A 15,527-nucleotide genomic window follows, 5' to 3' on the forward strand; every position below is an offset into this window, starting at 1 on the left:
TTTACACTAGCAAGTTTAATTATGAAGATCTTTTCAATTCCACTTTTCACTAATTTTCACTATTTCTTGACGAACAATTACCTTTATATTTAATGGGTAAACTATTCTCAGAAAGCCCCTTGCGCAAAATTTTATGGAAAATAATTGATAATTAAAACTCCATATCAATTGCTTCTGCAAAAACCAGCATTTCTGCAGCTACAGTACTTTTGACTACATTTTATTTCTTGAGCTTCTTGTCAAGGGACAATATTTGCCATTTTCCTCCACTGAGAATATTAGAAAGCCTTGTACTCCAATTCTGAAGACTGGCAATGAGAAGCATCACTAAAAATCACCAACTTCATGACATCACTCACAGCCAGAAACTACAGTATCCATTTCTCCATATTTAACTTTTAAATGGTTATTTGCCTTTAAAACATGTTTAATTCCATCATAATACCAAACAAATTAACAAAATTAGCATCTAATCTTCTAATCTGTTCAATTTCTTAAAGAAACTAAACCAGGTGGATACCTCTGCATTGATCGCGGCACCAGAAACAGTAACGACATACACAGCCTTGTCAACTCAGCAAATCATCCTTACTAACATCTGGGGGCTTGTGCCAAAACTGGCAGAGCTGTCCGACAGGCTAATCAAGAAACAGTCTGACAGCATCATTCTCATGGAGTCATACCTGACAGACATAGTTCCAGACATTATCATCGACATCCCTTGGTATACCTTGACAGGTCACAGCACAGTGGTGTACAATCAGGCAGACTTTGCTCTAAGAGTCTTCAGCGTTGAATACAGACCCCATGAAGTCATACATGGGCAAGGAAAGCTCCTCCTGATTACTACCAATACCGTTAACACTTTAAAAATCTGAAACTTTCCCTCATCAGATTAATCAGTACTCCCGCATTTTGATCACCACTTGGAGGATACACTGATATTAGCAAATGCAAAGGACTACAGGTGGGGGGCTTCAATATCCACCACCAAGAATACCTTGATCGAACCATTACTGACCAAGTTAGATGAATCCTAAGGGCCATTGCTGCTAGAGTGAAACTATGGCAGGAGAGGAGAGTACCTAGAAAAGGGGGAAAATAATTTTACAAGGTTTGGAGTGGGGGGTAGGGGTGACAAGGGGTATCTGGAGCTCAGGGGTTTGGTTTCAAACTTAGCAAGGAGTTATGGCCGCTTTTAATGCTCCAACCGTTTCTGACATCTCTGACTCTTCTTCTGAAAATGGTATCTTTTTTGAAAAATTCAAGACGGGTAATTGCTCCAAAGAAGTTTCAACTTCTTGGGTAATTCCTGGGATGTCAGCTGCTTTTACACTTCATTGCCTCAGATTATAGTTGCATGCTGGGACTAATGTCAATCCCTCGCTATCAGAATATCTGGGCCAATCTCATCAACGAACCTTATATTCTCATCATATTCCATTACCCACATATTTTAGTCTGATTTGTATCCTGAGAGAAAAGGGTGAGCAAATTGTTTGCGCAACTTGAAGACAATTTGACCTTTCTCTCTGATTCTATCACCTGATACCCTTAACGCTTGAAAGATCTGATTGAAAATGTCAGGCTTGTGAAGGTTTGCAACAAGCCCTGATTGGGTAAAACGCAGATTAAATTTGGTGGTAGGGGAAGAACACTGTATAAGAGCTCTTCTGGATGTTAAAAAAAAATAACAAAAAGTGCAGATCCAAGTAGTGTCTGGATGAGCACTTAAAATAGGCATAGCACAGGTAACGGGAATAGCGTAGTTTGGTGTTTGTTGGACAGGAACAACGCCTTTGTCCTCACTCCTTCCACTGGTAACTCATCTGTTATACTAACACTACAGTCCATATCTAAGCGATCTTGAAAAGCTACAATGAGACCCTGCCCCCATCTTCTGCAATACTGCAGAAGGTCCAATTTGCACTAACAAAGATGCTGGAAATGACTGTTGCCCCAGGGACTTTAAAACAGCATTTGAAATTGTAGAATTTTACAGTACAGAAGGACACCATTCGACCCAATGTGTCTGTACCAACTTGTCCAATTCTCCAGTCATATCTCTACAGTCCTCCAAATTAATCACTTTCAAATACATGTCCAGCTTTGATTTGAAACCTCTTATGGAATTCATTTCCACCACTGTCCCAGGCAGTACATACCGAATCCTAACAACGCTGAGTAAATAAGTTTCTCATCTCAGTCCTGGGTCTCATGCTGAGAATCTTGAAATCGTAACCCATAGTTACTGATATTCCACCTAGTAGAAACAGAATATCATTCTTTGCCCTGTCAAAATTGCTCCTGATTTTGAAAACTACAATAAGATTACTTACTCTTTCTGCTCCAAGGAGAATAAGCTCTCTCTAATCTTTCCTTGTATCTAATCCCTCATTCCTGGTATCACTGTAGCAAACCTCCTTCGCACTCTCTCCAGGCCTTTAACATAAATAAGGTGCCCAGAGCTGAATACAATTCTCCAAATGTGGTCTTCAAGTCATTGGTCAGAAGTGTCATGTCACTTCCTTGCTTTTATACTCTCCCCCTATTTATAAACCCAAAGATCCTAAAAGCCTTCTTAACAATGGTTTCAACTTGCCTGGTCACCTTCAGAGAACTGCGCACTTGAACTCAGAGGTCCCTTTGCTCCTGCACTGCCCTCAAAATTGTACCATATATTTGATCTAAAAGAGTTTTTTTGAGTATATCAGTTAAGACAAAGTTTATCCACATGCAACACTTTACCACAATCCAGTAATTTACATGAAAGAACTGAATGAAGAATTTCCCAGTTGAATTTCTGCAATCCTCCACACAGACTGTTAAAGTCCATAAAATATTCATCTATGAAATGACTGCCCATCTTTTAAAATCTATCCAAGTCTCATAAGAAACATGATTCATTAGTTGCCTATCAATTTTATCCTCTAAGATTAACTAAAGATCCAAATTTTATTCAGTGTTATTTTGCTTCTGATTTTGCTTTCATTAGAAACAGGCAGTGTTTTCTCTTCAAAAAGACAACCTGCATCCATATATTCAGTTCATTTTTCCAAAAGGTAGTAAAGTTTGGATTCAGAAAATATTGATGGATAACCGTGCCCTGACAGTCTACACTTGGTTTCTGCCATTCTTGACAAAACTCAGATTATTCTGTTTACAATCTTCTAGCTGCAAATATTCTTGGCTTTCAATTTTTAACCAGTAGGCATCCATCCTCCACTACCACATTCATTTATTCTGAAGCCAGATGATGTACTAGGACACCAGAGGCCAACCTTTCACTTAATGTCAGAGTTAATTACAAAGACCTGCCTCCTTCTGAAGCAACACTTTGCCCCATAAGTCTCTTTTCGTGTACTTAATCAATCAAGACCCTCCACCTATATATTTTTTAAGCTCAGTATTACAATTATTTACATAATTATTTAACAGGAGATCAAGGTCATTCTTCCAGTCTCTACCCATAATTTAACAATGAACAATATTAAAACAGATTAATTAGTATTTTGTCTTAACGTTGGGGGAATCTTGCTGTGAACAAATTGGCTATGTTTTGCTTACACAAACATCAATAAACAGTAATTGGTCCTGAGAGAACAAAAGGTACTTCAAAATGCAGAATGAATGTTATACTTACTGCATAAACTATCTTGGAGAATGATATAATGCAAACATTAAACAGAATTTTGTTTAAAAATCCAATAACCACGCTTTGGTCATTAGTCATGTCTAATGAGAGCACAAATGGAGAAACGGCTCCTTGATAGATATTACTGTCATCAAGTTTGAAGATAGGCGGGAAAGTAAGTAGTCAGGATGACACAGTCTCGAGAGGGATATAGGCAGGTTAAGTGATTGGGCAAAAACTTGGCAGATGGAATATAATGAAGAAAAATGTAAGATTATGCACTTTGGCTGGAAGAATAGAAGAGCTAAATATCATTTGAATGGCAAGACTGTAGAAAGCTGCAGCACAGCGGGATCTGAGGTTTCATATGCATGACCCATAAAAAGCTAGTCTCCAAGTTTAATGGGTAATGCGGGAAGTCAAAGGGAATGGAATATAAAAGATGGCAGTCAGAGGACAACTCAAAATATTAATGATAACAAGGTGTAGAGCTGGATGAACACAGCAGGCCAAGCAGCATCAGAGAAGCAGGAAAGCTGACTTTCAGTTTCTGAAAAGTTTTCTGAAGAAGGGTCCAGACCCGAAATATCAGCTTTTCTGCTCCTCTGATGCTGCTTGGCCTGCTGTGTTCATCCAGCTCTACACCTTGTTACCTCAGATTCTCCAACATCGGCAGTTCCCACTATCTCTGAATCAAAATATTAATGCTCTGTCTCCCTCCACAGATGCTCCCAGACCTGCTGAGTCTCTCCAGCACTTTGTGTGTTCGTTGTAAAACAAATGCACTGATCAGACCACACCTGGAATACTGAGAGCAGTTTTGGATCCCTTATTCAAAGAAAGGGATACAGTCAGTTCTGCTATAACATGTATTCCGGCAACACAAATTGGCCATAACGCACCTGACAAATGAGGGAACGCTATTTCTAAAACTTGACATTGTGTTAGCTACAGGTTCCATTGGTGCACAGAGGAGTAAGTGTTGACATCACGATTGTTTTGTTGGCTTTGTCCTGAGCTTGCGCAATGTCAGCGGCGAAAGAGTCTCCGCGCCAGCATCACATGATCATTTTGCAGACTTGGTCGTGAAGTGTTTTCTGAGAGAGGTACAGTACTCTGATTTTCAGGGTTTTTTTGCAAATTCTGTGTTACCCACAAAAATGCAAAGACAAAGTGAAAATAACGTTAATAAGAAGTGGCCTCATGATAAAATTGTGGATAGTGACCGTAAAAGAAAGGCTATAACACTGGAACAGAAGCTAGATGTCATAAGGCTTTTTGAGTGTAATGAGAGAACATGTGATATAGTTCACCTAACACAAATAGAGGAGTCTAGCTTATGCACCGTAACAGACAATGCAGAAAAGATTAAAATAAGCTGTTTTGCTGAAACAAGTCTGAGTGCTTGCAAATCTGAGGGGTCACGGACAAAGGAACTTGGAGAGATTAAGTGGCTAAGTGTGTGGAGAGAAGATCAAATGAAAAAGTGATCTGGGACCACACTTTTCACCATAAAAGAGAAAGTCTTATCAATTTATGAAGATCCAACAGAAAAAACTGAAAATCCTGCAGATGTGCCTGCCTTTAATGCTAGCATAGCTGGTTTTAAGAACAGCAATACTTTACATAATGTAAAGTTGTGTGAAGCTGCCAGTGCTGACGAGGAGCATGCGATAGCACTTCCTCCTGTAATAAAAAAGAATTGACAAAGAAGGCTACAACTTAGATCAAATTTTCAATTTGGATGAGACAGGTTTATACTGGAAGCGAATGCCATCAAGAACCTACATTTTTATGAATGAAGCACACACTCTCGGCTTTAAGGTGGCAGAGCATCATATGACTGTGCTGCCAGGTGCCAATGCCAGTGGAGACTTAAAGCTTAAGCCTGTGGTAGCGTACCACTCTGCCAACCCGTGAGCCTTGAAAGGTTACTTTAAGTTTACCCTAGGCATCTACTTTAGGTCAAGCAAAAGAGGCTGGATTTCGGGGCAAATTTTTTCTGACCTTATTATGTTTTGGAAGATATTTTGGAACTGTTTTTAGAAAGTATTGCTGGAAAAGAAATTGGATTTCAAGGTTTTCCTCATCCAGGATAATGTGCCAAGCCATCCTCCCACCATTGGTGAGCTTTCTGAAAACATCAAAATGTTCTTTCTATTCCCAAACACAACCTCTCTCCTTCAACCCATGGATCAGGGTGCAATAGCAGATTTTAAAGCTTATTATTTAAGGCGCACATTTAAGAGGCTGATTGCAGCCTCAGGGGATAAGGACAGAGTTCTTCAATTTTGGAAGAGCTTTAACATCAAGAATGCAATTGACATTATGGAGGAGGCCTGGGGTGATGTCAGTAGGACTGCTTGCATGCAGTTTGGCAGAAGCTACTCCCAGATTTTTTTCAAGATTTTAAAACTTTTGATCCGTCAGAAGTGCTCCCAAGAATCAAAGAACATTGTGTTGATCTTGCAAAGCAAGTTGGGTTTGAAGAAGTGGAGAGTGAGGATGTTGAAGAGCTGCTCGAGTCCCACTGTGAAAACCTCTCTACAGCTGATCTATAGCATCTTGTTGCTGACGGGGAAGTGGAAGCTGGAGGTGACAAAGATGAATCCAGGATGCAGCACCACAAGAGCTTTCCATTTCCATTTTGTCTTCTATCCTGAGGGAAATTGAGAAGCAGTTGCAGCTCTTAGAGGCCGACGATTACACAACGCAGAACATAACAGGGTAGCAGTTTGTGGAATAAAATCTTATTTGGCACCTTTCATGAAAGAAAGAGGGCAAAGCAGCAAAAACTGGATGTCTTTTTTAAGCCATCATCCAAGAAACCTAGAGGCATGATTCTCCAACCATACTTCAAACCTATGGAATTGGACCCCATATACAAACCCACACAGATCAAAACCGGAAATGACAGTACTCACCGTAACGGACTGGACAGTATAAATTCCAAGCAGAGTAGAATAACATTGCTTCATCGAAGGTTCCACTGATGATGTCACCTAGCACGGTGACGAGACGTCTGAACAAAAATAAGCCAGCTTGGCCAGCAAGTCAACAACCTCACCCAAGCAACCATCAGAAGACGATGAACCACAGCCATTCACTTCTGGTGATGGTGATGGTGATCCTGCATTACTAACAGAGATATCACAAACCTCCTCCCCCATCAAGTCATCTTGACAGGTTTTCAAGATCAGGTGTTAAATTTACTTTTATTTCATTTTTAGATATGAATTGAACATTTATTCAAACTGTGCTATCCTTTGTGTTAGACTTTTGAGTGATTTTTGAGTGACTTTGAGTGATTTTTTTGGTGGTCTGCCCCTAACACCACTTTTCCCATAGGCCCTGTTATTTCGGTAGCACGATTTTCAAAAACAGTGTTGCGCAGGAATGCAACTACTGCATTATAGCAGAGCCAACTGTACTGACATGGGAGGCAGCCAGGGAAGGTTGGTTCAGGGTATACAGGGATTTTCTTCTGATGACAGGTTGATTAGGTTAGGTCTGTACTCATTGGAGTTTGAAGAATGGGGTGACTTTATTGAAACATTATATTGTTAAGGGGGCCTGATATGCTCAATGTAAAGTGTCTAGGAGCTGAGGGCATCGTCTCAGAATAGGGGGTTGTACATTTAAAGCAGAGGTAAGGAGGAAACTTTTCTGGGGGTAGTGAATCCATGCAATTCTAATGGACATATTTTTAATTAGTAAGGCAATCGAAGGTTATGGGGATAAAACAGGAAAGTGGAGGGAACAGACTGGATAGGCCAAATAGCCTACTTCTGCTCTCACGTCTTATGGTTTTAGGTAGAACATTACTTCCTACAGCACATGTGAGATAGGAAATTGCAGAGATATTTCCATGCAAGTAATACTGTTTGCTTTGAAATTAACAGGGAGGCGTGGCCTACTGGAATTATAACGAGAGTATTAATCCCAAAACTCAGCTCACATTTTGGGAACTGACTTTGAGGGAGTGCAACAAAGGTTTTACCGCACTGATTTCTGAGATAACAGCATTGACATCTGAAGAGAAACTGGATCGGTTAGGAATATATCCACTGGAGTTTAGAAGAATGAGGGGGCACCTCACAGAAGCCTAAAAAATTCCAACGGGGCTAGACAGGGTAAATCTGGTTTAAAAAAAAATCTGGAATTAAGAAGCTAAAGATGACTATGAATCCATTGTTCTTAGTGGGAAAAACTTATCTGGTTCACTTATGCTCCCTAGGGAAGGAAACTGCCATCCTTACCTGGTCTGGCCTACATGTGATTCCAGACCCACAGCAATGTGGCTGACTCTGATCTACCTTCTAATCAATTAGGGACAGACAATAAATGTTAGCCTGGCCAGTGACGCCCTCATCCCATGAATGAACACAAAAAAAAAGCAGGAAGAACACTCCTAAATACTAAGGAATCCAGAACCAGAGGGTGCAGTCTCAGGATACAGAGTAAGCCATTTAGGACTGAGATGAGATATTTCTTCACTCATTGAGTAGTGTTCCTGTGGCATTCTCTGCTACCAGTTGAAGCCAAAATATTAAATGTTTTCAAGGAGCTAGATCTAGTTCCTCAGGCTAAAAGGATCAAAGGATACTTGCAGGAAATGGGAACAGGGGATTGAGTTGAATGATCAACCATGACTATACTGAATGGCAGAGCAGGCTCAGGCCAACTGGCCTCCTTCTGCTCCTATCTTCTTTGACTATAAAATATGATGCAAAGGTCGGGATGGTAGTCAATAAAAGCAAAACAAAAAAAAAATCTATGATCATTCATTGTAATATTGCAGCAAGAAAAACAGCACTAAAATGTTTGCATTGAATGTGATGCTTGCTTTCAAAATTAACATTTCAAAACAAAGGTAAATAGCTTCATGGGTCCAAATCAAGTGGAACCTGGAGGTATTTTCACCTTTGTGACTGAGGCAAAATTCAAAAGCTACAGTTTTAAAACATCTGTTTAATGGTCAGAAAAGGTTCCCACCATCACAGGTAATCAGCAGTCAAACCACAACCAATGAACTGACAACCAATCCAATATCCGAACACTTTCAAAGAACAGGCAAAATTGACTTCTCTCAAGCATGTTTACTGCCTTCTAACATACATTCAGCAGGATGTCTGAATGGTGGAGCACAGCTTTCCAATTTTTTACCTTATGGCAAACTTCAGTCTTTATCTCTTTCATAGCACGCTCCGAAAAGACACAGCCACAGTCACGGAGGTAACAAAATCTGTAATATCAAATGAGTTCAGTAACAACAGTGAATACCTTCTCAAACCTTTTGTTTAAACTTACTCTGCGTTTATGATGTAGGTCAAGAGACTTGGCCTGTGGTTGGGGATGGAGATGGCAAATGGCATGCAGGGAGACAAAGTGGCATTCTCGGGGGAGAGACAGTACTGGGAGGGAGTAAACAGCACAGGTGAGGCGGGGGAGGCGGGGGGGGGGGGGGGAGTGGGAAGAATGGCACAGGAGACAGTAGATAGATAATACGGAAGGGGAAGAAAAGAGTATTGCTAATATCGATCACGTTCAACTGCCTCACAGCGCCAAGGACCTGGGTTCAATTCAAGCCTCTGGTGACTGTGTGGAGTTTGCACATTCTCCCCGTGTCTGCATTGGGTTTTCCTCCAAGTGCTCCGGTTTCCTCCCAAAATCCAAAGACATGCAGGGTAGTTGGACAGTTCATGCTAAATCGCCCAAAGTGTCTAAGATACGGGGTGGGTCTGGGTGGGATGCTATCGGAGGGTCGATGTGGACTCGGTGGGCCGAATGGTCTGCTTCCACACTGTAGGGATTCTACGGGTACAGCCTGTTATTTTAAGATCATAAGATATAGGAGCAGAGGTAGGCTATTTTTTCATCAAGTCTGCTCCACCATTCCGTAAGACCATGGCTGATTCGATAATCCCAATTCCACACTCCTGCCTTATCTTCATAACCCTCAATTCCCTTACTGATTAAAAATCCGTCTATCGCAGCCTTGAATATACTTAATAACCTAGCCTCAACTGTTCTCTGCAGAGAAAAATTCCACAGATTGACTACCCTCAGCAAAATCTCATCTGTCTTAAATGAGTAATCCCCAATTCTAAAACGATGCCCTCAGCTTCTGTAATTTGCCACATGGGAAAAACAACCTCTTCCCATGTTTCAGTAAGGTGAACCCTATTCTTCTGAACTCCAAATAAGTACAGGCCCACCAACTTACCCCCTCCTCATAAGTAAATCCCTCCATACTTTGAATCAACCTAGGGAACTCTTCCTGGACTGTAAAAGTTCTCCTGTTGGTGTTTTGGCTGAGAAACACTACCGACCACAAGTCGTCTAGATAACTCCTACCAGAGGGTGTGGATTGCTGCAGACTTGCTGTTAACCAGCTGGTAACTGGAAGAGCACTTTAAATGGTTGCAGCCAACATTTAAATTTTCCTCTTCCAATCTAATGAACAGATGAGTACCACCCTTTCTGCTTAACAAAAAAAATTAAAGATTCAGACGGCGGTGCTAACAAGAAAAATTCATGTTCTTGACAAATACCAACACTGAAACCTTGGGTCCTTTTTGGTTACAGTAGTAAACACCCATCGTTGCTTCCACCAAAATAACAGTTAGATTGTAAAGTAGCAACAGAGAGGTTGTATACCTGCTTTAACGGTCAGTTAATGGGGTCTCTTGTGGTGCAATGGTAATGCCCGAACCTCTAAGCCAGAAGGCCTAGGATCAAGTCCCACCTGCCCTAGAGGTGTGTAACAACATCTCTGAACAGGGTGATTACAAAATATCACAACGGTCACCAAGTGGTGCCCTGGCAAATCTAAAAGTTTTGTATAACTCCCAAACATTTACACCGTTTAACAGCTCATCTGTTAACTAGCTGTATATGTAATTCTCATGAGTCACACAGTGCTAATGTTAAGGAAATATAAAATTCAAAAACTCACTTCTGTCGACCATTCATTTCCAAACCAACTACAGGACAGATGAAAGCAGCACCTTGTAAGTCTTCATACTTGTCACCTTTTGTGTTTGCCTTGTCACCTCTCCAGGCCGGATTGTCTGTCAGATTTAGCTCCTTCACATCCTGAGGATCAAAACAGCACAGTGAAAACACATCATAATGTCTTGGTCCAACAGACTTGGAGGCAGGTGGTGTGCTTATTGCTTTATTTTGATGGATGGTTTGAGTACAGAACTCAAGAAGGAACATATTTTAAAATCAAAATCTTTCTCAGTGCAACTTAGCTTAAATTTATAAGGTTTATCTCATTAGCTTATTGATGTCCTAAGTAGTTGATTTTTCCTTAACCATCAGGGGAAAAAAATGCACTTGCCTTACATTTCCCCTGTAATGCAAAGCTAAAATGGGAAACAAGAAAGAAAAAACATCTAATCAGATAAAACACAATCGACCACCATAAAAAGCTGGAAAGATCCCTTGGCAGCTTTGCATGCAAGCTAGGTCAATTGCCCAAACCCAAGGAGAAAACATACAGATAGGAAGATGTAACTATCACAGGAGATAATGCCCAAGATAGGGCACCATTTGAGGGCAAAGAAGCTGCCAAATACCAAATGCAGAATGCATTCACAGGATGTCTGACTTGTAGACTACACTGTAACTACTACATAAAGAACCTGAAACCACAGGTAGAAAAGGTTCACTGTTAAAATGATGGAGACTGGACATTGCAGATTGTAGGCCCTTTGGAGTGCAAATGTGGGCTACACTAATACAATTAAGGTGTCTGTTTCTTTCTCTTTGGTACCTGCACAGATTTTCTGTAACAACTTTGTATGATCTGAATCCAAGTTTAAGTGGGTATGGACTCAACAAGAATGTGCTGTTTCAGTGTTAATTAGCAACTTAATTCCGATAAGTTGCGTGGTTACCTTGTGGCTGCAGTGAAGCCATTTTTGTAAAGCAGAGCAGTTTTTTAAAATTATCTTTTTGTTGTGTCACTCATGTTAGCAGCCATTAGCAATGAAAATGTTGATCACAGAATACAACACAAACAATGGCTCAGTTCAAGTCATGATTGCATTTTTTTTTCCAATCATATAGGCCTTTATTTCTTCAAGAGTCTTCAATCATAAAATAATGTTCCCAACAACTTCCAACTACCGTCTTTCGTCACTGCCAAATCACATCCAATGGTGGGTATGCTACTCCGAGGCTTGCAAGCATGGACTGATCGAGCATGAGCAGCAGGCTGTGAAGACTCAATGGGATGCATTGTTTCAAACGGTCGAAACGTTGCTGGGTTATATGCAAGACATACCAGGCATCACACTAGCATAAACTAATATTACACTCATTTAGGAGGTAAACAAAATGTCACTTTGGCTTGAAAACAGCAAAGTCCACAAATATGTCCATCATAAGACGTGATTGTGTTACTGAAATCATTTATTAAATAATCTGGAATTACAGGGGACGAGGGGGGCACCTGACAGAGGTTTATAACATTACGAGGAGCATGGATAGGGTGAACAGGCAGACAGTCTGCTTCTCAGGGTGAAAATGTCAAATACTACAGGGCATAGGGTTAAGGTGAGTGGGGGAAACTTTATGGGAGATTTGCAAGGGAAGTTTCTGTTTTACACAGGTGATATTTGCCTGAAACACGCTGCCTGGGGATGTAGTAGAAGCAGATATGATAGCAACAATAAGTGGCATTTAGATAGAAATATGTAGAGGCAGGGAATACAATGTTATGGATCATAAACAGGCACATAGGATTAATTTAGAATAGCATCATGGTCAGCACAAACATAGTGGGCCAATGGGCTTACTCCTGTGCTACACCATTATATGTTCTATGAAAATACCTATATCCCTCTGCAAGTCAGAGCTATGCTCCTTTTCACCATTTAGATATTACATTCCTTTCATACTTTTCTCACCAAAATGGACATTTTACACATTTTACCATATTATGCTCTATTTGACACTCGTTTGTCCACTCAGTTAACTTATCTTTAGTAACCTTGCATCCTCTTTACAACTTATTTTTCCACCTATCTTTGTGTCATTAGCAATTTTGGACCTATACTCACATTCCTTCTTCCAAATCATTTACATAAACTGTAATGAATTGAGGGCCCAGCACCGATCTTGGAACCTGAAAATGACCCACTTATATTTGTGCTTTGTTTCCTGTTAGCCAGCCAATCTTTTCTCATGCCAATGTGCAGCATCCACACCATTAGCTTTTATATTTTCTGTAATAATCTTTGACACAGCAATTTATCAAGTGTCTTCTGGAAATCAAGGACAGGACATCCACCACTTCCCCTTTATCCATACTAAATTTTACCTCAAAGAATAGATTCATAGAATCTCTACAGCGTGGAAACAGGCCATTTGGCCCATCACGTCTACACTGACCGTCTGAACAGCATCCCATCCAGACCCATCCCCCCCCCGCCAACTGTATCCCTGCAAACCACATTTCCCATGGCTAATCCACCTAGCCTGTACCTTCCTGGACACTATGGGCAATTTAACATGGCCAATCCACCTAATGTGCACATCTTTGGACTGTGGGAGGAAACCAGTTGGTCAAACATGATTTGCATTGACGTTCCCAAATGCCCTTTTATAAATTCTTAAATAATAGTTTCTGTAGTTTCCTGCTTTATTTCCCTCCCCTTTTGAATAAGGGAATTAGAAGCACAATCTTCCAATCTAAAGGGACCACTAAATCAATGAACTTTTGGAAAACTAACCACTTCTCTAATGATTGTGGTTTGCCTGAATTTCTCCCTTCCTTCCATTTCCTGATTTTTTTTTCCACTGCTACTGGAATGTTACTCATATTCTTTGTCATGAAGACTGATGTAAAAGGCCTGTTCAAAGTATCTGTCACTCACTTTCTATAAGACCAACACACATTTTGTTAACTATTCTTTTTTAAACATTTACAGCAAATCTTACTATCAAGTTTTATATTCCTAGCTCACTTTCTCCCCTGCTCTAATTTTTCCTTCCATTCCTTTTGTTGCAATTCTTTGATGTTTTTGACATTCTGTCCAACCATTTTACCCGCCACCTGCCTTTCAACAACTGTATGTTTTTTTCCCTTTAAGTTTGATACTATTTCTACTTAACCACAGATAATGGGTCTATCCCTTGGAATTTTTCTTACTCGTTGGCAATACCTATGTTGTCTATTCTGAGATATCACCTTAGTTGTCTGCCACTGCATCTCAAATTAAGCCATCCTTTAGCCAGTTGTGTTTTCATGGCCTCATATTTGCCCTTATTTACATTTAAAACAACAGTCTTGAACCCACTCCCCTCTCCCTCAAACAAAGTTAGTTTCTGCTACCTGGAGGCACCTTCATTTAGAAATCACTAATTAATCCTACTACAATGTACATTACCAGGCGGAGTACATCCTGTCCATCTTCTCTCCCACCTATCGGTTCCTCCTACCTCACTGACCAATCCCCACCTCTGCCTACCTGCACTCACCTATCACCATCCCACCTACCTTCCCCAGCCCCACCTCTCGTCTCTCTATTTCAGAGCTCCCTTCCCCGTCCCCCATTTCTGAAGAAGTGTCCCAACCTGAAACGTCAACTTTCCTGCTCCTCTGATGCTGCCTGGCCTGCTGTGCTCCTCCAGCCCCATACTGTGTTATCTCTGACTCCAGCATTGGCAGTTCTTACTATCTCTGAGTGAGTACATCCTGTTCTCTGGTCAGTTCCAGAATGAATCATTCTAAGAAACTATCCTGGAAATTTTCTATAAATGTCTCACTTCGGCTACCTTCTTCCATCCGATTTTTTTCTAGTAAATATATGGATTAAAAATCTTTAAGACGATAAGAGATAGAAACACGAGTAGGTTGTTTTACCCATCAAGCCTGCTCCACCATTCAATAGGATCATGGCTAATCTAACACTCCTCATGCACACTTTGCTGTAACACTTGATTCTCTGATTGATCAAGAATCTATCTCAGCCTTCAATAGACACAAGAGTTCTGTCCCCACAGCTCTCTGTGGCAAGGAGCTCTCAATCATCTGACAGAAGAAATCCCTCTGGATGTCAGTCTTAAATTGATGCCCCTTTAATCTGAGACTATGCCTAGACTCTCCCATGAGGGGAAACATCCTCTCATAATTTACCCTGTCAAGGCTTTTAAGAATCCTCTACGTTTATATGAAATCACTTCTCATTCTTCTAAAATCCATTGAGTAGAGGCCCAACCTGTTTAGCTTTTGCTTATAAGACAAACCCTCCAGACCAGGGATCATCCTAGTGAATTTTATCTGAACTGCCTCCAATGAAACAATATCCTTTATTTAATAAGAAGATCAAAACTGCTCACAGTATTCCAGATGTGGTCTCACCAGCGCCTTGTACATTCACAGTAAGAATCCCCTACTCATACTCAATCCTCTTGAATTAAGGGCCAACATCCCTGACACCCGTGTGCTAGCTTTCTGTGTTTTGTGCATAAATAACACCAAGTCCCTTTGAGTTACAGCTTTCTTCAGATTTTCTCCATTCAAGTAATATTGTTCTTTTGTTCTCCCTTTAAAATGAACAACTTCACGTTTTCGCATATTATGCTTGAAATCTCCTATGATAACCACATTGCCTTTCTGACAGTCTTATGTCTTCTTTAATGCCCCACACCATGGGACAATTGCTGCATGTGCGTGTTTTTCTGGGGGGGTGGGGCAGAGAGAATGTACACTACTCCCGCAATCGACTTCTTGCCTTTATCATTTCTATATCTTGGGTTTCCAAACTTAAGTCATCATTCTTTATTGTGCTAATACCATCATTAACTAAGAACCACACCTCCACCTTTTCCTAGAGATAACAAAGTGTGGAGCTGGATGAACACAGCTGGCCAGGCA

General features: G+C 40.6%; 1 protein-coding gene across 1 annotated transcript in view; it reads right to left on the reverse strand.

Moving 5' to 3' along the window:
* The window catches only part of rtf2 (replication termination factor 2), a 100,186-nt gene that overhangs the window by 66,188 nt on the left and 18,471 nt on the right, over positions 1-15,527 (reverse strand). Inside the window, exons 2-3 of the mRNA XM_048608192.1 lie at positions 10,593-10,812; positions 8,801-8,879 (exon numbers count right to left, since the gene is read on the reverse strand). Coding sequence (XP_048464149.1) covers positions 8,801-8,879; positions 10,593-10,812 — 299 coding nt within the window. The remainder of the gene's footprint in view (positions 1-8,800; positions 8,880-10,592; positions 10,813-15,527) is intronic.

Source organism: Rhincodon typus, chromosome 19 (assembly GCF_021869965.1).
Source record: "Rhincodon typus isolate 14 chromosome 19, sRhiTyp1.1, whole genome shotgun sequence".
NCBI classification, from domain to species: Eukaryota; Metazoa; Chordata; class Chondrichthyes; order Orectolobiformes; family Rhincodontidae; genus Rhincodon; species Rhincodon typus.